This window comes from Crocodylus porosus, unplaced genomic scaffold (assembly GCF_001723895.1).
Source record: "Crocodylus porosus isolate Cpor-Errol unplaced genomic scaffold, CroPor_comp1, whole genome shotgun sequence".
Lineage (NCBI taxonomy): Eukaryota > Metazoa > Chordata > Crocodylia > Crocodylidae > Crocodylus > Crocodylus porosus.
This window is the reverse complement of record NW_017728918.1, coordinates 49,041,438-49,065,136: the sequence shown is the minus strand read 5'-3', so window position 1 is coordinate 49,065,136 and position 23,699 is coordinate 49,041,438. Positions and strand designations below refer to the sequence as shown.

At 37.7% G+C, this 23,699-nt stretch overlaps 1 protein-coding gene across 5 annotated transcripts in view; it reads right to left on the bottom strand.

Annotated features, from left to right (window-relative positions):
- PHF3 (PHD finger protein 3) overlaps positions 1–23,699 on the bottom strand; it is a 76,991-nt gene that overhangs the window by 26,659 nt on the left and 26,633 nt on the right. For all 5 annotated transcript variants that reach the window (XM_019537592.1, XM_019537593.1, XM_019537594.1 and 2 more), the window contains 5 exons: positions 8,795–9,122; positions 7,020–7,206; positions 5,260–5,413; positions 4,998–5,154; positions 3,572–3,688 (listed from right to left, as the gene is read on the bottom strand). In XM_019537592.1, the coding sequence (XP_019393137.1) occupies positions 3,572–3,688; positions 4,998–5,154; positions 5,260–5,413; positions 7,020–7,206; positions 8,795–9,122 (943 nt within the window). The remainder of the gene's footprint in view (positions 1–3,571; positions 3,689–4,997; positions 5,155–5,259; positions 5,414–7,019; positions 7,207–8,794; positions 9,123–23,699) is intronic.

The following is a 23,699-nucleotide window of genomic DNA, read 5'->3' as shown; positions in this document are numbered from 1 at the left end:
CAGGCTGGACATAAGGAAGAATTTCTTTACTGTCCAAGCCCCCAAGGTCTGGAACAGCCTGCCATCGGAGGTGGTTCAAGCACCTACATTGAATACCTTCAAGAGCAAATTGGATGCTTATCTCGCTGGAATCCTGTGACCCCAGCTGACTTCCTGCCCTTTGGGCAGGGAGCTGAACTCAGTGATCTTCAGAGGTCCCTTCCAGCCCTAATGTCTATGAAATCTATGAAATCATGGCGCTCTGTGACATGGTGTCCCCCGAGGATCTGTCCTTGGGCCAGTTCTCTTTAACGTCTTTATCAACAATGTGGACATTGGTGTCCGAAGCACACTGGCTAAGTTCGCCGATGACGCAAAAAACTTTGGGGCTTAGCGTCCACACCTGAGGACAGGCTAGTGATCCAGGCTGACTTGGATAAACTTAGTAAGTGGGCAGATACAAACCTAATGATGTTCAGTCCTGATAAATGTAATGTACTCCACCTCAGGGAAAAATACTTGCAGCACATTTATAGGCTCGGCAGTGCTACACTGGCTAGCATCACAGCTGAAAGAGTCTTGGGGGTCATGACTGACCACAAGATGAACATGAACCACCAATGCAATGTCGCAGCTGGTAAAGCAAACAAAATTCTGGCTTGCATCCATAGATGCTTCTCAAGTAAATCTCAGGATGTCATCCTCCCGCTGTACTCAGCCTTTGTGAGGCCACAGCTGGAGTACTGCATCCAATTTTGGGCTCCACAATTCAAGAAGGATATTGAGAAGCTTGAGAGAGTCAAGAGGAGAGTCATGCACATGATCAGAGGGCAAGAGAATAGGCCTTATGAAGAGACGCTGAGAGCCATGGGACTCTTCAGCCTGGAAAAGCACAGGCTCAGGGGGACCTGGTGGCTGCTTATAAGTACATAAGAGGTGTATATCAGGATCTGGGAGAACGTCGGTTCACCAGAGCACCCCAAGAAAAAACAAGGACCAGTGGTCATACATTCCTTCAAGACCATTTTAGACTAGACATAACAAAAAATGTCTTTACTGTTTGAGCCCCCAAGACCTGGAAAATAGACTCCCTCCAGAAGTGGTGCAAGCACTGTGGTCTCATTCAAGAAATGCTTGGATGCTTATTGTTGATGGGATCCTTTGAACCTAGCTGACTTCCTGCCCCTGGAGTAGGGGGCTGGACTTGATGATCTTCGAGATCCCTTCCAGCCCTAATGTCTATGAAATCTATGAAAGGTCAGGTCACCAAAGGATACTTAGAAAAGGAGACCTGAATCAAAACTTGCTCTTTCTTTTGAAAATGCGCTGAGGTGGCAGGGGATGAACAGTCTCACCTGGAAAGGAAGAGGAAAAACTGTTAATTTCAACTAGATCTCTTATCCTGGGACACAGATGCTGGCAGTCAGCCCAAGGAAAAAAAGTGGGTTGACTTGGGGAAGAATGTGAAGTAGGAGGCAGAAAAATTGAGAGGTTAGGCAGTAAGATTTGTTCCTAAAGTTAGCTGGTGGCTGAGAGGCCCAAGGCCAGAAAAAACAAATCAGGAGTGACACAAAAGATCCCTGGGACTACTGAAAAATGCCTCAACACAGTGCTTCATTTGAGGAAATCTCTGGTAAGGCCCAAGCAAAAAGGTACCACCTGTTAGGATTAAAGGAAGAGTATTGCCATCCATCTCCACAGGGGTTATCAATGGACTAGGAGCCAGGGACACAGATCTGAATGGAATCAATGGGTACAAGTCAAACAAATCTGAAGACAATGTCAGAGGAGGCAAGGAAAGTACTGGAGGCAGTACTATGTACACTGTCAACTCACAAGGACACTGAAAAGTTTCAGATCTTGGGTGAACACCGAATCTCTCAAACAGGTTAGAATGACTAAAGGAGGTTATTGCTCCCCATATATGCATGGAAGTGCTGGAACCAAAGTTGTACTGGAGGAATGGAAAAGAAGCTGAGAAATGTCTCAGGTTCTTGGTTCCTGTTCTGTGCACTAGTAGAGCAATCTCCATGCAAGCCATTCCCAGGGCCTTGGTGTGAAGACATTGCTTAGCTTTCATTGCACACACTAGGCTGTGAACCTCAGAAGGTCAAGGAGATGAGGAAGTGTGCCTTTTCACTGAACTCAAGATGGAAACCTCCACCACAGGAACCAGCCCTGGTTCTGTGCTCTACCGAGGCCTTCTCCAGGACTTGAGACTACAAACAAGAAAGGCTCAGCAATCAATGGAATCCAGAATTCCAGAATCAGAAATCAGTCCCTTGGAGACGCATTTGGAGTTTGTCACACTTTTGACCAGGAGACAAAAGATTTGTAAATAAAGCATTTCGTAGAAACGTAAGACATCGGTAGGCAATACAGGCACTTCTGACACCTGTCAGATGCAGATCCAGTACTATCATATGAGGAACACAGCTCCTTTGGTCATTGTAACCTGTTTGATCTTGGCAAACACACAATGAGAACAGAAAAGCATTTGAAAGATAATATTTAATGCTGAAACAATGATTTATATTTTCAGTGAGCATTACATTGCATTGAAATCTAGCTGTTCATTTCTCTGAGCTACCTTTTCAGGATAACTATAAACTGTCAAAAAGTACTTGGCAGAATTTTTATCTAAGTAAATGTTCAGGTTGGTATACATTGGACAAAGTTTGAGAACTGCCTCAAATTCATAGTTCAGAAATTACAAAAAGAAAAAGGAATCTTCTATACAAAATATGGCTGTCTCACTTGTCCTTTCAAATTCTGAATACAACATGTAAGCTGCAGAATGGTTAAGTAGGGTCTGTATTTTAAGATTAATAAATGCTTAATTAAATATTCCAGGAAGCCTGTATTTTTCTTGAAAAATTGTTTTTATCTCAGATAATTTTCTTACAAAGCACATTTTCAGCTCCTACTTTACACTTTTTAACTATACACTGCTCTGATAACTGTCAGGTATCAACCAAATGTCCCAGACACCAGGATCTCAAATTAGTTTTTTAAAAAAACATGGAAGAGTCCTGGAGACTTCAGTGTCATGCTTTTTTAAAGTAAAAAAGGGGAGGGAGACATCAGTGCTGGAACATAGCAGAAGGGGAGGGGCTAAAGGCAAATGTAGAAGGGAACTGGCCTCTTTGTTCATTAACACAACTCAGTAAATACTGGTCACCAATTCATCTTTTTTTCCAAACACTTATCTGTATTTCTCACAAGGTAGGACTAAGCCTTGTGGGAGCACCAGGAGTAGCTTGCTAGAAGAGTAAAATAAATAAATAATAAAAATAAAAGCTTCACCTATTTTAAATGGTTCTTGCCAAAAAATATCTTGTCCTGATCCCAGAATCCAGCTGTTCCTCCTCTTATCAAATATACTTTTGAATGCACTAGTCATTACAGATCCCTCTTTGGTCCCTGTCAGGTCCTGGTGGAAGGATTTCCAAAGCCAATCAAGACTTACTTGTTCAATTTTTGTCACATGAACATTCCAACTTTCTCAAAATGTATAAATACGTTTAAAACAAAATGAAGTTTCAAAGATCATTATGCTTCTCACTAAATAATCACAAGTGAAAAGTCTTACATGTCTGTTTTCTCTTTGTCTCCAAGCAGCTAGCTCTTTAGAAGCCAGTTCTTCTGGGCTCATTCTTATGAGATGATCAGGGGTAACCTCTCCTTTCAGTACTCTCTTAAATAATATCTGTGAAAAAAGGTTAACTACAGCTTAAAAACAAAATTAGTTCCTAATAACAATCCAATAATTAGTGCACTAAGGCAACTAGAATTATGAAACGCACTTTGGGAATACGTTCTCCATATAAAACCTGTATTGTAAAAAATTAAATGCATGCACATAAACATAAACACACAAACTGGGTATACAAATTATGTTTTAGCAATTCCATACCTCAAAAACCATAACTAGAGAAAACTCAAAAAGAACAGGAGAAAAACTGAATTAAGTAATCCTAAATAATGTAACTGAAAATAATCCACATTTAACATTTAAGGAGGAAATGAGCTAATGATTAATGTAGCACAGATTCTGGTATATTGAAAATCTTTAAAAAGTAAGACTATATCAAAATCCCTACACCCTCAGTGGAAGAAGGCTGGATAGAAAAGTATACTCTGCTTTCATACCAATTTAACCAAAAATAAAAAAATAGACATGTCAGCTTCTAAGGCAGTAGACTGAAATGGGCAGGAGACACCAGCTTATTTCTACTCCAGAGGAAGCAATTAGGTTTTCTGTACAACCAACTAGACAGTAACCTCAGATGATAATCACAACTACCCAAATCACTAGCATAGAACTTTCAATGATTTATTTCCCCCCAAAAGCAGGTAACCACTACAAGTGAGGCTTGAAAATGAGAAATTCTGTTCAGGGGAAAGGATGAAGTTTTAGGTACGAGTAAATTAAAAAGCTAAACTTGAGGACCATGAATATGCCGGTAAAGTGGTAGGCTGCAGGAATGCAAGAAATGATGGAGTGTCACCACAAAAAGAAGTTATATTACTGTTACAGTGGCCAATCAGAGAACTGATAATTCAGAAATGAATGAAGTAAGGGTGAAATGACAGGGCAAGCTCTTAGAGAAAACCAAATCTAAGAAAGGTGCAAGGTTGAACTGAAGGGAGAAAGCAATGACTGGTAGTAAAGAAAAACAGTGAAAGAAGAGAAGCAGACCACAGGAGGCTAGACAACACAAAGAAGGTAATGAGGACAAGGAACAGAGAGAAATGGCACTGGAGACAAATGTGATAGCTATAAAAGGAAAAGAGGTATGAACATCAGGTCAGGAGGAAAAAGGAAGAATAAAATAGTTTAGAAAGAATAAGGAAAAGGAAAAGAGGGTAGAGGTGAAGCTGCATAAGAAAAAAATAAGAATTATTATATAGAAAATACACACAAAAATATATACCCCTTAATTTCTATGACCAATTACTAATTAGCTAAACTAATGTCTTTTACATATAAAAAACTACAGATGACAAGCACATACGTTATTTTTAGGATCTTTTAGGTTGAACATCAAACTTCTGTATTTGTTCTTATACTTAGAATCGGTATCCCGAAAAAAGGAAAACAGTTCTTTTTCAATCCTTATGGCAACTTTTGCTGCTCTTTCCTCAGTAATCTTCAAACTAGAGTCTGAAAGTCTGAAAAATGTATTGAATATGTTTAGGTAAATATTTACACACACACAAGCACACACATACACATATCAACAAAACTATATAGTTCATTTAGTAACACATCTATACCTTTTCATCAGAATTTCTTTCAGAGACTGTCTGACACTTTGTCGTATCTGATCAGCAGAAGGTTTGGAAGCTGGAACAGATGGTACATTTATATTACTAGACAGCCCCCCTTTCTCAGTTTTCTTTTTCTTGACTTCTTGTTTCTCATGAATACCTAGAACAAAATATAGGAAAGAATACAAGTTTAAAATATGTTTTTACAATAGCCTGAATTTGATTTTTTTAAAAGGTACACAATTTTAATACAAACAAACAAGGAAACACACAAAAAGGGTGATCTGGAACAAGAAAAATCAATTTTATTTTTTAAGAATTCTTAACAATTTTATTAACAGAAATAAATAAAAACTGAGGAAAAGAGGATTTTTTTTTAAACAACAAAATTCAGATCTTATCTTTCTGAACACTAACTGCACGATGAACAGCAAGTTCTTTAGATCTTTAAAATAATAACTTGAGATATTTAAAATAATCACTAATTCTGTGAAGGTATGAAAATATTATGACCATCAAGCAGTAAAAAAGCAGTGAGGCCCCCCTGACTTTTGGGTATTCATTCCAGATAGGAGTAAGCTTTGACTCCCATCTTTCTCAGGTAAACAGCACCACCAATAAGTCACTGGTGAATATCCTTGAGACCAAAAGAGAGTGGTCCCTCTGTATAGTAAAACATAAGTAACATTGTAAGCAAACCTTATTTATATGCTTAATCCTACATAAGTAATCTGCATCCTGACAGACATGAGCCAGTCCCCCAGCAGAGTGAGAATTAAATGACTGCTGGGTTCCCATCTTGAATTTGAGCTTGAAAATGCATATGCTATTCTCTGAAGTCCACGATGGGATTCTATCCGCCCTTTCTGCCTTGGAAAATTGTTGCTGTTGAAGCTGTGGAGAAGGAAGTTCTAAGGAACTTTCTCTGTAGTTCTCAGCCAGCAGAAACTTGACCACTTCTCAAAGCAAGTTATTGTGAAGAGAATCCCCCCCAAAAAGGGAGGAGGAAGAGGACTTTGGCTGAAAGCAGGTATATGAACTAGCTTCATGTCCAGTACCAAGTCTGGGCAAAAACAGGATATACAGTACCAAAAAAAAAGTGACAACTACAGCTCACAACTCTTGATCATACTGTCAAAAACTCTGCTTTGAGGCCAAGGTCTGGTGAACAGGCAGTTAGGATCCAGAATAATGTTTCTTTGTGAAGTTTATGATGCCTTCTTGGCAAAAACTCAGGGCAGAAAACACTCTTAGTCATAGGCATGTACATGGATGATCACTCAAAGTAGCAACAACATTTGTAAGTAGGGTCAGTTAAGATTCAGGTGCACAGAATTAGAGAAGGACAAAAGTTATTTCCTACAGCAATCACTAAACACATATGAATAGCTTTTATTATATTGTAGAACTGTACAGAGCAGAGTCTCAAACCTTTGACTCATATGGCGATACCGTAATAAAGAGACTGCTTTTGTGTCTACTTTTCCCATTCTTTTGAAGACTACCTCTTCTATTCGTAACCACAAAACCTTTACACAGTATCTACAATAATTGTGTGAAAATATTTTTAAAAATTCTCACACATTTTTGCTGCTAATGTTGCTGCTAAAAGGATAATAAAAACAAATGATGCAGCACCAAGTGAACAACCAGTTCTCTGTGAACCATGGACCACTTGAGAAATGCTTAAAAACAACTTTCCTAGCTCACTATATAGACACACAATTCCTAGCTGCTCTTTAAAGCATTTCTCAAAGTCTTATTACCTGTCTTTGTGGACTTTTCACTTGAGGAAGAAGCACTAGGAGAATCTTTGTTTATTTTTTCATTTTTTTCTTCAGAGGATCGACGAGGAAGCATAACACTCTGCGCTACTTTACGAATAGTAGTTTGTTGCCCTTTTTTCACATCAGAATCTCTGCATTCTGGTATAATCTTCCCATCTCCAGACTCCTGAAACAAAAACATATTAACCTGGTAACAAATGTGACAATGAACCACACAACTGCTGCAAACTTCCCCAAACCTTATTTTAAAAACAAAATATCACATAATGCATGTCTAGAATTCAGATGACATAAAACACGCCTTTACAAAGTAATTGAAAAGATGTCATAATTTACTATCAAACACTATTCAACAATTAATTTTAAAACGTGGATATTTAGTAGGAGTGTGCGAAGTGGACCGTATTAGATTTGGATTTGGCCCAATTCAGGGGACAGTGATTCGATTCATTGATTCAGATCACTGTCCTGATTCGATTTGGCCAAATCCAAAGATTCGATGCTGATTCAGAGAATCAGTGATTCGGCCATAGACACAGCTTTAAATGTTTTTTCTACATACTTTGAGGTACCAGGCGTGGCTTGTGAACGCTGAGATGGTGCGGCAGATGTAGCGTCCCACAGAGGCATGGGGGAGCTTACTGAGTGCTTGGCAGCGGACCCAGAAGCAGACCGGAAGTACTTCTGGTCCACTTTCAGGTCCGCTGCCAAGCACAGGGTGGGATCCCTTCCTCCCCCATCTGACTCAGCAATCGGCTACAGGGGGACCCCAGGCGCCACCCCAGACCCAAGAGACACCAGTTGCCAAGCCAGGGGGGAGGGACTCCTGCACGCTCTGCAGCAGACCCATAAGTGGACCAAAATCTGGCCCACTTCCAGGTCTGCCGCCGAGTGTGCTGGGGACACCCCTGCCATGCTCCCATCCGATGCTCCATCTGTTCCACTATCTCAGCATTCATGAGCCACCTGGTATACCTTGAGGTACGTAGAAAAAAAACATTTAAAGGTGTGTCTACGTCCAAATCATCGAATCTCTCCAAATCAATTCAGAGGGTTCCAATTCAATTCAGAGAGATTAAGGGGTCTCCCGATTCGATTCAGATTCGGAGATTCGGTTGCTGAATCTCTCCTGAATTGAATCAGCAACCGAAGCTTTGCACAGCCTTAGTATTTACTCCTGTCAAAATCAAGAGACTCCCAATGATTTCAATTATATCCCCATCCTCTCCCTACCCTGCTCAAAATGGTCAGAGTGTTAACCAATAAAGGTCGAAACAACTTAAGGAATCTTTTAAATTCTTCTACTCATTGAATGAAGCCAAACTGTTTACATAATTTGTGGATAAAAAAAAAAAAAGATGAAAACTTGAGCATATGAAGAACACAAAAACAGCTGCAAAAAACAGTACTATGCTGCAACTGTCTCCTCTTGTAATAAGGTAGCTGGTTCTTCATCTAAAAGCTGCTAAGGTTTTGATTATTCTGGATAAGTCTAAAAGATGCAGTAAAACTTATACAATCACATTGATAAAGATGCTTAAGTTTTTTTTAAAGGTTTTCTGGGTCTGTAGACAGTTTGTGCAGTTTTTTTAAGCATGGGCATGCATGTATATTATATGGTAAGAGATGGCATTTTTGTAATACTTACCTCAAAATATTTTGTATTTGAAATGTAAGCATTAGTATACATCATAACATTTCAAATAATGAAAAAATATTTAAAAGAGGCTTAACAATTCTTAAGTAACCCATACCCGTCTAAAAATTTTGACTTTGTGCTTCACTGTGTCATCCATCTGCTTAGATTTTTCATTTGCTGAAGTTGGATTACAAGGAAAGGTTTGCTTTGACATCCCAGGCTTCTCAGATTCTATCATTCTATCTTCTCTTGCAGTTTCAAATTTCATTTGGCTGTCCATCATATTTTGATCAAAAGAATCATGTTTTTTGTCTTCTTCAGCACAACATTTAATACACACATATTCTTTATCTTCATCTCCCATTTGTTGCGCTTGGGAAAGACTCAACCCAACACAATCACCATGAAACCAATCATCACACCTACCACAGCCTACCATGAACCTGAAGACAAAATAAAAAAGTAAAAAAATCAATGCATAATCTTCAATAGAATTTACATCAAATTCAACATAACAAGGCCTACTTATTTTAAATTCTTAAATAGATTGTTTGTTCTTACCTGACAAATGATTGTCTTTGAAGCTTTACATCCATTACTCCAGCCTTACAACATGGTAAAAACTGTCAATATGAAAATGAATTCAGCCCACAAAACCCCAAGATATCAGAACCTCAATGTGAATTTCTATACTTCTGTACCAACTACACTGCAATTTAATGCAGGTTAGAGAAAAACACAGGAAGGTAAAAGAAAGCTCTCAAGACTGGTGAATGTAAAATTTGAAAGATACGTTGTTTCATGATACATATCTGAAGCCATTATAAATGTAAAAGAATCTCATCTCAAAGTAGCTAGAGCACATGGCTATTACCTCACTGAAAAGTTAAACTGGTCTATTCTGTTGTAATTGTAAAGGGCAGGAATGCTGCTTTACATTGCAATGTCTGGATGATTTAGCCTACATAGTATTTACTCCCTCCATATTACTAAAGGTTATACTTTGTCGTCCAAAAAAAAAAAAAAAATCAGTTGAGATTAGAGAACACTTTTCAACCCTTAAACTGCTTAAACCATCTATGTTGATCCTTTCATAGAGCCGCTTTCAGCATTCTGTACTGAACGTAATTTGAGTTAAATCTAACAATATCCATTCTGGAATGTTGGGAAGGACTATGGGCCTTAACAAAATAGTGATTTTGCATATTATTTTACTGTTGTGAACTGTTAATTTCTTCTATTCTCTACCCATTAGGTTCAATTCTCTACTGAACCATTTTTGAAGAATATCAGAAGCAGTCTTTCCTTAGGCCACAGAGAATTAGTAGCATACATAAATTCTTCTGGAGACAGTATTTTTCAGTGGTACATTGTTTTTTATAATCTATTGCCTTAAGACAGAAAACAGAATGACTACTTGAATACCTGCATTCAACTGAGATGAAACTTCACAATTTGTACATTACCTTACTTATGCTATCTTCTTCCCCTTCTTAGAGTTTTCTCATTTTTAAAAACTCTGGCAAACAAATACGAGACTAAGTTTTGTTGAATGAAACAGAGTGCTTGCAAAAAAAATCCTCAAAAGAGCTAGACTTGCTAATGCTGAGGACCTTGATTAGTGGATTCATACTCATTAAATTAACTATACAGAAGAAAAAATCAATTTAAAAGTAGAACAATGCAATTTTGATTATAAGCTCAAACATTTTTGCCAAGTACCACAGAAACAATTTAAATATAGTAATTTGAAAGCTCCACTTTGATCTAATAAGATAGATGCAGGACTAGAATCCTGTAGATCCCTTTTGTGAGATCCTAAAGGACCAGACTCTTGACTTGCCTACCTACCTTCCTCTCACAATTGTGATGCCAAAACTATACCCCAACTCACCTATTTGCCCAAATATTTCTATCATAGCATGCTTATTATTTGGAAAATGTCTATTTTCCTCACTCGCTAGGGAAACTGAAGATAAACATTCCAGGGGGCTCTGAGCCATCAATGCAAAAAACTACAGGAACCTCAAAAGGACAAAATACACAGAGCATGCTTTGCCTAGCACTGGAAACTTGAGACCCAGGAGAAGCCACTCAATAGATATGTTTACTTTGTACATAAAATTGTGCCAACATAAAACTAAAATCCATCAAAGCCCATGTGAAACTGATATAGGAAGAATCATATCCAGTAACTTCAGAGAAGTCACTTCCAACTGGCCCATTTCTCTCGCAGAGAAACTCTGACATATGATTACTTTGTCTCAAGCAAACCAATCAATTGCATCAGAAATCTGTTCAGTTTTAATGGATTTGATCATGAGTTAAACACTTTTTTGTCTCTTATTCATACTGGCAAATGAAATTTGTATGTGTAGTTCCACTGATAAAGCTACAAACTCTTTTCAACTTTTCTTAAATGGTTCTTTTCACAGATCCATAGTCCATCAAAATAGACAGATGAAGAGAAAGCTAGTCAGGTATGGGAGTATTAATTTTTCAATTCCACCGAAGTCTTCATGGATGCATCAAGACAAAAGAGAGATTGAAGGGTATTGGAAGACCCTGAAAATAAGTAACATGAACTCAAGATAATGGGGCAAGCACCTGCTAGAAGTATAAATTACAAATACCTATTTCATAATTGTAATGATCTACAGGTGGTAGTTCTATTTACAACTCCTCTTCTGGCACAGTAATCGTGACCATGCTTTGGGACACCAGAACTGAATTAAACTGGATAGTAAAACAACTTTTATTAACATACAAACAGAAACATAATATTTCTATTACAGCTGAAATGCAAAGCAAACAGCCAAATTTTAATCTTCTGCATACTTAAAACAAAGGCTATTTTTACACCCATTTTCGATGTATGATGATATTCATTAATGGGAGCCAACTGAATGGCTGCTAAGTTTCCTGGTAGGGGGAGAAAGAAAAAAGGAGGATAAAAACCAACCAGGCATTTGAATGACTTTCTAAAAGGGTACAGGTTAAGCTGGTCAAGAGTAGACAGAGAAACTCTTCGTATTTGGATAATACTGGCTCCTGCATGATCAACATTGCTCCCTTCCTATAAGAAATGGGAAGTGCTCAAATGTGCATGGTGCTAAGCATCTCAACTCTGGAGTTAAATCTCAGTGCCCTGCAGAGCCAGGCCCTAAATGCCCATGTATCCTCAAATCCTGAAACAGTGGCAATAAAGCTGGGTGGAAGGTTAATGATACCTGTCATCAGACCTATGAATACTGAGGAAGCTGCTAATCAGAAAGACTTTTCTACAGAATGATACCAGAAACACGACCTGAACAACCTGAAGTCTATACGGAACATTTGAGGTTTCAAGTGATTCTAACCAGGATAGTTTACAACCAGGAAGCACAGCAAAAGTAGTTTTTCCCGAGATAAATAGACTGTCTATGACCCAATATTCCAAGTATGTGATCTTTGCAGGAAAATCATGCTTCTAGCTCTAGTTTCTTAAATTTTAAATATGGCTATAATGAATTCTATCCAGATGCAGAGCATACAGAATACTTAGCTAAGGATGAATATATCTTAAAATAAGATGCTCCACACCTGTAGCAAACATGATTTCACTCTAAATGGCCTTGGATGAACTATGAATTCCACAACAGTAACTTTTGTTTATAGGCCCAGCTTTTACTTCATTTACGTTTACAATAGAACAAGATAAGTTGAGCCTACAACAGGAAGTACCATGACCCTGGTGAAGTTTTTCATCAATAGTAGCAATAAATGGAAGTGGCAATGTAATGCAGACAGGTATCAGATGTCTAGTTACAACTGTCTTGTCGAATCTTAAATCTCTAACCAATGATGGTGGATGTCAGGGAGGGTAAAGAGCAGGGACTAAACCACTCTAGATATATCCTGTTCACATGCAATCCTCTAAAGCATTCACTTCTGCCACTGCCAGAGACAGGATACACAGCTAGATGGCCATCGCTCTGAGCCAAGATGGCACATCTTATATTCTTAATTCAAAGAAAAAAAAAAAATGCTAGTAAAAATATTTGCGCTTTGCCTACCTAGAATTTTCATGATTTTTTACCAGTGATGCTGTATTAATGGTAAATTATAGATCTCTATTGTCTGGCGTACAGAGTAATATTTGCTGATCATTTAACATTTTTTGGTTTGTTGCTGCTAGTCCTCCCCCCACCCATTTTTAATTAACAAAATAGAAAATTCAACTCTGGTAACTACAAAATTATTTCTTAAATGATGACATGGGTGGAAGGAGAAGAAAGAGCAAAGGACCCTATTTGGGAATTAGAAACAAATGATTTGATTTTCAGTACAACTTTTTTATAATCCTTATCCACGCTTCAGATGTTCCTCATCTTCAAACAGGTATAGGTTAGAGGAGATACAGTTTGATAACAGTGAAGAAAAGTAATGCTCAGAATTAAAAAGGAGGGGATCAAGGAAGATTGTGGCATGGCTCGTAAGATTATGGATGTCTTCTTGCACAGCTGTGACAGTCCTGGGATTGAAGAGGTTCTGATATCCTGGACTATTAACACCAAAATGTTTACTGTAGATTGTTTCACAATTTGAAGAACTTGATTTTACCCATGTTATAAGGCTGGATTGGAAGATGTAAAGCTGAAAGAGAAAGAAAACCATGTTTCAAAATATTAATTATACCAACACAACATAGGTGGTTAAAATGCTCAGTATTTTAACATAGAAATTCAGTTATCTACAAGAATCATCATAGAACTGTTAACAGTTGTTATATAGTAATTATGCATTTCTCTGAAAGACTTTTCCTACAGGTCAAACAGAATTTTGAGTGCAAAGAAAAGTCATCTTTCCTGCTTACTTCCCCACACCATGATGATGCAACAATTTAAAGCAATGAAAATCTTCAAAATTACTTTATGATTAGCCTTTTTTAAAAATTTCTTGGCATACACATTCATTTATGGAAAGAACAATTTTATGTATAGATGATTCATCTTCAAAATGAATGTCCATGTTGCATCTTTTCTATTTTTAATCGTAACAGACAGAATGTATGCAAACTGAAGCAGATTGCTGGTTGGCTGTCAATTATTAGGAAATGAATCTGAAAATAATGCATCAGCAAATCAGTATTTTCCCCTTATAAATACCGTATTATTTTAAAGGCTATACATATGAATAAAGCAAAAGACATAAGCTGAGCTCTATAAATTTGTCAGATCAAACATCCATAACAACCATAACAATCACAATTGGATAGAATTGAGGAATTCAGTTAGTATACTCTCACAACTTCGAAGTACCTGCTTATTGTATTTGCTCTATACAGTAAAGTGAGATAACTGGGCAGATAACTACAATCTTGCAGTATTTCATTCCTAATTTTTTCAGTTGCATAGAGGCCCAAAACCTGCAAAAACTCATACATGGGAAAAGCCACTGTTCATGCACATAAAACTAAAGCAATATGTTAACAGAACTGAGGCCCAGTAAAGACTTACCATCTAATTTTATTTAACTAGACAAATATTAAAACATGGCCCATAATTTAATTAATTACAAAGCAAACATAATTTATTAAACATAATTCTGCATTATTCCAAAAATAGCAAAATTGTTTATTTACCCTCCATGAATTTATTTTATGAACAACCAACTTAGCACTACACCAGCACAGCTGTGATGCTTCTAAAATGAATTTAACAGTACAGCAAGAGACACACGATTAAAAAATGACTAAATTATCCTTAGGTTAATAGATTACAGGTATCTGGAGAATAATCAAAGGTGACGAACCCCAATTTCATCCACCATCTTGCTCCTGTACGGCACTGATTCCCAACCTTTCTTCTCCGCAACCCTAAATTGGCCACCAATAGGACCTCCTGACGCAGCGCCACAGGGGCTGTTAGGAGCAGTGTGGTGGCAGCACCATTGCCCTCTGTGAGCGGCAGCTCCCCCCACCCCCCAAGCCACGCATGAGTGTACATGTGTGCATAAGCCCTTCGTGACCCTACTGAGGACCCCCTCCCGTGACCCTGATTTGGGTTGCGCCCTGAGGTTGGGAACCAACGTTGTACAGAGATTCATTCACAGACGTTCTAGAGGGATCTGCGTGTTCCACTAATAAGGAGTTAAACAAGGACCTGATAAGAAATCTGATGAAATCAAACACCAGATTAAATAAACTACTACATCTATTTTCCTTTCACAAAGCACCTTTAAACGACAGATAATTTGTTTATTAAAAGTCTGGCAGCTGACTTCAGTTTTTGATTTACTGACAACATAATCTTTTAAAAAAAATTAAAGGTATTGCCAATTCCTTTTAGTTGTGACCTCTACCAAACCAAAAGAACACTGAAAACTAAAATTTTCTACATTGTTTCAAGTAATTAACTTTGAAGGAAGATATTTTTTATTCTCTCTTAAAAATATGCCTTTTTTACATTACAATAGGCTTTCCAGCAAAACAGGCACTGCACAGAAAATAGCAAAGGCAACAAAGTGTGTATATCCAGCAACAAAATAGTGTAGTAAAACACAAATTTCAAATGCACAAAGTAATAAAACTGAAAAAACGAACATATTAACTGTAGTCACAATCCTGCAAAAAGAACCCTGAAGGCAAGTTCCACTGACTTCAGTGGTCTGCATCCCTATATTCTAATTTGTAGGATCAACACTTCAAGTGTAAAATGTAACAGCAAAATATGTATTACATATTTCAGAGAAAAGTATTTTTTTCCAAGTTCATACTGCCTATATTTTGTAATTCTAGCAATACCACCCTGGCAGTGTCCCCCTTATACTATTTCCTACTAAGTGGGTGCATCTACACATCCATTAATGCACTTTTGCTACTGCACGTTAACTTTAGTACTTCTAATAGGAGGTACTACGTAACGCCACATTAGCCTGCACTAATGCACAGTAGCAAAGGCAAACCTCTGTGTGTGATGCTAATTCTACGGCACATTAGTACATTAGCAGTTTTTGCTGTGGCATGCTAATACGCAGTAGAATATTCTACTGCACCTTAAGGTATTTTGTGTAGATGTGCATCAGTAAAAAGCAGTATGTGGCAATACAAAACAAAACAAAACAAAAAAGTGATTACAATGTCCTAGGTTGGTTTCATAAAACTTTGAACATGCCCATACCACTGTGACCCTGCCACCTTGTGATTACGGATTGCAATTTTTAACTATGCTAATCATAACCCATTTGTCAAACATTTTTTCTACGAGTGTAGTTATAGAAGGCTAGTATCTTGTAAAATCTATTAATCTTATGTAATCTAATTAACATTATAACACAACATCTTACTTAAATGTCCTACTTCTCTCAGTTGTGGTTTTGATGAATTTAGGCACAAATCTTGAAGACTTATATTCATGAGTAGCTTCAAAAAATTTGCAAGACCAGGGCCTTAAATCTTGCTCTTGGTCGTTAGAGGGTCAAAACTTCAGCAGCTTAAGAACAATCAGAAAGTCCCTCTCAGAGATATTCCCTTAATGAACTACATAATGAATATGGATGAGTGAATATTATGAATATAGATGTTAGTGAGATTTCATTGGTTAATACACATTGTTTCTCTAATGTCATCTAAGCACAAAGTATCTTTAATTTCAACATTATAAATGATCTATTTCAAGTAATGAATGCCATTCACAGAGCTATTCAAGAAGAAAAGGCTGTGATGGATCAGCCATGTCAAGAGAATACATCCTGTGAGATTCAAGGATGGCTCTATAATGTTATCATGACATGCAAAAATTATGTGAAATCATTCAACATCAACATAGAAGGCTGTGAGGAATGTACAGAATCCCATTTGATTTGGAGGGAACATCTGGCACTGGGTGCAGCTCAACATGAAGTAGCTTTGATCCAGAGGACTGAAGCCAAACGAGAAAAAGAAAAGCAGCATGCTGGAAATTTGAACTCCAACTTGGACAACATATGGATATGTGAAACTTTTAACAAGCTGTGCCTCTCTCAAATTGGACTTGCTAGCCACAGATTCATCAGATTTCTGACTAGACCTCTTACATGTACATCGTGATCCAGAGGATTGACAGCTGCCAACTAATGAACACCATTTTAAAAACATATTTAACTTAAATTACAAACTTAATTTAGTAGAAAAAATCTGAAAATTATTTTTTTCTTCTAACTCCATAAATTAACTAGATAGAAAATTCTTGATATTTTATTAATTAAAAACAGTATTAAAGAACAGACATATGATCATGAAGTTGGAAGTTATAACTATTTACACACAAGAGGTCATGAATAAGTTTGGAAAGTAAATTTTAATTTCAGTATTCCCAGCTGCTTCTCTCAGAATTTTATCACTCTTAAATTCCTCTTAATTTTTGTAAACATAATTAGTAAAAGGAAGGAAAATCCAAATATAGTCCTAATCCTACAATTTCTGCACACAGATCACTACACCTTCAAAGAACCCCCAAAACTTGATTCAATGTTCACATGTACATATAAAATGCAAGATCGGATCTTAGTTGACACAAAGAAAAAATGATACATTCAAAGGAAATGAAAATTTACTAGAAACAATTAAGGAACTAATAATTCAAGGTTTTGTTTTCCAATGATATAATGGTTTCTATCAAGATTTTCCTCACAGAAAAACAAAACCACAATGCACATTAAATGATGGATTGAAATTTATTAAAGGTCTAGTAAGTCCTCCTCTATTAAAGAAAAGATTGAAGGCAATAATAAGGTACTGCAAAGTCTTCCTTGTGAAGTTTGCCAGATGTCTTTAATATGTTATTAAAGCTTATCTGCCTGTAGGACAGGGATTCAGCCATGAAGCAAACAGAGGCCAAGCTAATCACAGGTGAAAATTATATTAACGAATTTTTACCTTTGATGCATATACAAAGAAGAAATCCATAAACAGGATTTCTTCCATGTGGGCATCTAATGCTTCATCTGGCCTTATGCAAACTTTCCTCATCCTATTCTGCACATGCATGGCAGGGGGCACAGACCTGTGGGATCACACACTGGCTCTCACCATAGCTTACTGTCAGTGAAGGGGGAGCCTTAATACAGAATTAAAGTTGCAAAATCTGGCAAATAAAGAAAACCAAAGAGTTATAGCTTCTGACGCATTTCAACTATAATGCACTCCTTAATATACAAGCACACACAAAGAACAACAAATCCAGCTAAAAATTTGTTAGGGGTGAAAGAGGAAATTGGTGAAAATGACTGAATGCATAGCAATGCAACAAAACGAGAACTTCAATTTCTGAAGAGCATGAGCTTTTATTACTTAGAAAACAAAGTAACATTGAATTTCTATCAACTGTGTTGCAAAGTTACTACTCTGAAAAAGAATCAATGTAATAAAGCCAATAGGCTGGCTGAAACAATAGCATTATAACCAAATGTTGACACTCCCCCCATTTCATGAATAATGTAGATCCAAAGCACAATGCCTCAGTTTCACTGTATAGGTATCAGTGTAAGAGAAGACCATGCACAGGCATCGTGAAGAGTTCCTGGTGCCTGGGAATGATCAGTAAATCGTACAATACTACATCCAACAAGAAATGAATACTCCCCAGCATGTTCACATGGGCTTCACTTTGCTGCAGTCTTTTGTGGAACATACTCTTAACTAGAGGGAAAGACATCTTCCCCTCCAAACCAACTGTGTTATATCCTACAGATAAAGTACTTAATGTACTTGTTTAATATTTTGTTAAATGATAACGCTTGGTCCTAAGAAAAGTGAATTGGCCTCATCATTTCAAATGGTGGCTGATTTGGAAGCCTAATCAACTATTTTAATTAAGTCTACAACTGTTAATATCACATAACCAGTTTAAAAGCAGTTTTGTGAGGGGCTTGACTGTAGCCATTACAATGTGACCTTTACACACATGGAATATGTCCAAGTGAAGAAGACCTCAGCAGTTATTTCTTGACTTATGTGTTTGATCCTGCAAGCTTAGTTGTGCATGAATAACATGATAGCACATTTGCATTTACTGGAAGAAAAATGGTGGTGGTTACCAGTTTGGACTTCAAGCAATATGAAAGTTAGTGAATAGAATGGACATTTTTTGCAACTTCAATTCTAGATATAAATCTTCTCCATACCAACTTGTTAGTTGTGTATTAAAAAACCGTTGCTCACATTATTCCTCTAATTCAAGGTTCCACTTAATTTTATTTCTGTATATTTATCTTTGTATTTAACATTTTCTTTCAGTGTTTTCCTTCTCATCTTTTGTATTGTGATCTATTCTAACAAATGAGAGGGGGAATAGGCTAGACAGCTGATTAAAGTGAGCAAAAGGTATGGTTAAAATGTACAAAATAAACAATTCTGTGAATAAACCAATCTTAATAGGGTTGGAGTCTGTAATTTTTAACAAAAATGAAAAAAAAAAAGTGCATTCATAAGTACAGTTTTTCTAAAGCCTGTTTAAATATTGCTCCAATACTACACGCATACAAACCCACCCCCCACATAAACATGAATGCTTTAAGATATTAAAGAGGATTTTGCTTCCTTTCCTACTTCAAATGGGAATAAATACAATCTCTGAAAACAAAGTTTTCAGATGAGAATTAAAATAGTTGCTTGTTCTACTGCACATATATACAAAATAAAGCAAAGAGTAATTCTAAAAAACATGACCTGAAATGTTTTAACATTTGAGGGTGAGAGAAGAGAAGAGAAGAGGTTTTCTTGTGAGCTTCCAGCTATCCCTGCCCTCCCCTCAAAAGAAGAGAGAAAGTACAAGACACAGGAACACAACACGCCTGAATCCTGCTCTGTAGACCATCTCTGGGAATGAGCATTCCAATTCTATGTCTATACAAACCTTAGTTTTCCTGCTGAAACTGCCAAATGTGTCAAATATAGTAGCAGCTTTTGTGATCTGGACTTCCATCCAAAGATCAGACTAACACCACAAAGCTCATGCCACTGAACAACAGAGGTTGGCAACTTTGGTGTTCTGCTTATTTGCTGTGAACAAGTAGGTGATCTTCAAATTATATTATTTCTATGCAGCATTTTGCAGTTCCCAATGAACAGGCATCCCTTGCTTTAAATACTGTATAAACAGTACATAATCATAGTTCACACACAAAGCGTGAATTTCTATTCCATCACTGATTACCCAAAAGTATTCCCACTCATGGTAACTATTATATATTGAAAATTTGATTTTAATAAAGTGAATGATCCAAGTCAAACTAGAAATTAATTCTATTCATTTCACCTTACTTGTCAGTTTTTTTCCCTTGTGATTAGACTCCTAAACCCAGATCTTATTTCTCCTTTAAGACGTCTAAATGACTTTTACACAGCTTTTATACATCCAACCTAATAAGCAGAATTCTGTTCCAAACAGCATCTAAAAAACTGCTAAAGACATTTAGCTTCCTTGTAAGTCTCCATTTTTGTCAGGACCTATTCCAAGAGAAGTATATAATATTACCAGCATTGATGGCTGCACATTACTGGTGATCCTCAAGCCAACTTTGCTGGACCAGATACTGTACATAGATACCCATCTCAACTACCAAAACAAGTGCTCTACTCCCACCCTAGTAATGATCTGAAATCTATGGGCAGCCAAAGGAAACACTACAAGGACACATTGAAGGCACACCTCAGAAAAACAGATGTCAATATTAAGAACTGGGAGGAGCTGGCAGTCTATCAACTCCAATGGAGCCACAACCTCAACCAAGTGGCAGCTCATTTTGAGGTAAAGTGCCTTGCCCTCGAAGCACAGAACAGAGAATGGAGGAAGAATAGAAGAGAAATGCTAGCCTATGGCCTCCACATCCCTGTGGAAAGACTTTCAACTTCTGCAGACAGATCTGTGGCTCAAGGATTGGACTCAGGACCCATCCAGGAGCCACGGTAGAGATCAAATTGAGGGACTGCTGATATCATCTGGGCTACAGTGCAAGCTTAGAGGTAAACCAGAGGAAACACCTATTTCCACCTAAAATCAGTTTTAATCCAATGACATCTGAGAAGTGCATAAACTCTGTGAAAGTCCCCAGTTCCTTATACAAAGAAAAACTATGGAAGTAACTGAGCTCATGCCCAATGAAAAAAGAAGTGGTAAGACAAGTCGTCCATCCAGGTGTTTTCCCTCCCCACCCTCCCCTCACTTCAGCTTTTGCCCAGCAGCCAGGGAAAGAAGTGTTGCATGACCTTACACCCACTGTCTCAGCATCAGTAGGAGGAATAGAGGCATTTTCAGCCCTACCCACCCCAGAACGACAGGCTGGGGCACTTCCCTGGCAAGTGAGAAATGTGGGCTCAAACCCTCTCTGGCTGAGAATCTAAAAAAACATGTCTCCCATTTTCAGAGGCTAGTTCCAAAGTAGAAGAATACTGAGAAAAAATGGGCTGGCAATCCTCATCCAACACCTCTTACTGAAATTAGTGCTGCTGTCTAATGTCCCTGGCAAATGTTATTTCCATCAAGCAACAGGTTTAATATCACTTGATGGAAACTGTTGTACCATGTGACCTGCTTCACATTCAGAGGCCAAGGTATTGAAAAGGGAAAAAAAAAAACATCTTGAGAACTTGCTCTGCCAGTGCTTGCCAGCAAAGAGAGTTAAGAGACCTGCTGGCAGGGGCCATCAATCCTCTCTTGAGCTGTGCTAGAAATGAAGTCAGCTAGGCTCCACACAGTAAAGGAGCTGCTACCCACAACTTCCATGTGTGAATTCCTCAGTGCAGTGAAACAGCCTGTTTTGAGTTGATTTCTATCAAGTCTGGAGTAGCATGCAGGCTCAAACTCTTCAGGGACCTTATAAAGTGCTTTTGTGTATGGGCTAGTCCTGCCAGAAGCTTTCTGAACAAATTCCCTCCTCAAACTCTCTCTGTGTCAGACGAAGCATGTTACTTGATCATGTTTAAACTCTGGCTTTCACAAAGAGGTGCTGAATGCTTCTTAAAGAAGCAGCCTTGAAGACTGGTTCAAGAAAGGAAGCAGGGGCATCTACTGCTACTGTGCCCTGGGGCCTCAAAGTTAAGAATGAGTCAAAGAGAGTGCCCTTGGTGTGATAATTACTTTGCAATTTATTGTGCAATTAACCAGTTAATTGCACAATAGATGTAATATATGTGAAAAGTCTACAACTGACACTGATTCAGCTTCACAGCGCCCCTCTATATGAGATGGATTCCAACTCAGGGGCAGGCAATTATTTCAGGCAAAAGGCGCATACTGAGTTTTGGCAAGTCATTGAGGGTCACATGACAGGTAGCCAGGGGCAGATAAATATTAATTTTCTAAATTTTTTAGGGGCCCTGTGGGCCAGATAGAATGGGCTGGTGAGCCACATCTGACCCGCAGGCCGTATTTTACCCACCCCTGTTCCAACTAGATACCTCCCCTTTGAAATTACCCACAGCCAAAATGAGAGAATTATGCATCCTTACAGAGAGAAACAGGATCAGAGGTGCTGGTATATTCACTAAGGAAACAAGAAAACTATCAGTCACCCTTGGCAAATTCCTGAATCAAGATAGAGAGAGATATCTATCTATCTATCTATCTATCTATAGTGTTCTGCATTTTCAGTTTTTAGTTTCAAAGAATAATTGTGGGAATTTTTCAGAATATATCTTCCAAACATAAAAAACAGGTTGAAATCGGGATAAAAGGAAGAAAAACTGGTTTAAATTGGAGAAAATAAAAATTTTTGAGGGGGAGGGGAAGAGGAAACCCACCTCCCTCCAGCCAGGCACTGGCCCTGGCTGCCTAGCACCAGCCCTGATCCTAGCCCTGCACCACCTGGGGGACCCAGAGCCGGGGGGCCGGGGTGGGGCCAGCCTCAGCTGTGCCGCCAGGCCAGACAGGATGGAGCCCCCAGGACCCCTGTGCCCGCCATCCCAGGCACTGCCAAACCAGGGTGGGGGACAGAGCTGCAAGCTTGTTCAGGGAGGGGATGGCAGCTCCTGTCACTGCACAGGTCCCAGGGGTGCATGAGAAATGTGTGCAAATCAGTAAAAACTGAACAACTTCAATTAAAAAAACACAAAACAAAAAACAAAAATCAGGTAATTTATCAGTGAAACTCAGTAAAAAATGAAAATGTGAAACACTAGACATACACTATAGAGGCTAGCAGAAGGAAAGACCTAGACATCCTAAAGGCAGCGTGGGATCCCGACCCTAGTCTATTTCTATATTCACAACTGAACTTCTTCACTTAAATTATAAAACAAGGTTTCTCAATGTACAAACATAAAATACAAAAAAATATTTTTACATTCACAAAAAGGCAAAACAAAACAAACTCAAAGAAAGACACATTTCAATTCTTACAGTTTAGACCTAAAGCATACATTTTGCATCAGAAATGTTTTACAAAACCAAATGTTTATAGAAATATTAGCAAAAAATGTTTGATGTAAAATAGTTTGATTGGATTTGAACATTCCACTTAAATATATGCAAATCTCAGTATCAGCATGGCAGAGTACTAATAAGGACCTGATAATATAGCAAGAGAAACTGGGAATCTATGGTCATTGAATACAGTGATGAAGTAAATAGAAGATACAAATATTAAAATGGTTATCTGAACAAAAATTAGCACTGTAGACATTTAACAATAAGGATTTTTTTTTAGTTTAAAATGACAGTGTCCTGCCAACCAGGCATTCTGTCCAAGCATACATTGTACATTCAGTATTTCAAGTTTTCATTTGTATAATATATCGCATCTTCTCCATACAAAGTATTTTACAGTTGCTGTACTAATAGTTAAACATTTCCTTCACAACCATGTGAATAGAGAATTTGAAATTCTAAAAATTGATGGACTCAGAGACAAATGAAGAATCTACATGCCCTAGCAAAATTATATGTTCCTTATTACAGTTGGATAAGGAAATTTCTACAGTGTGTTTAGAAGACTAATAGTAATATGAATTTATATTAAGTGAACAGATCAAAACTGGTTAGAAATTTATCTGAAATGTAGTG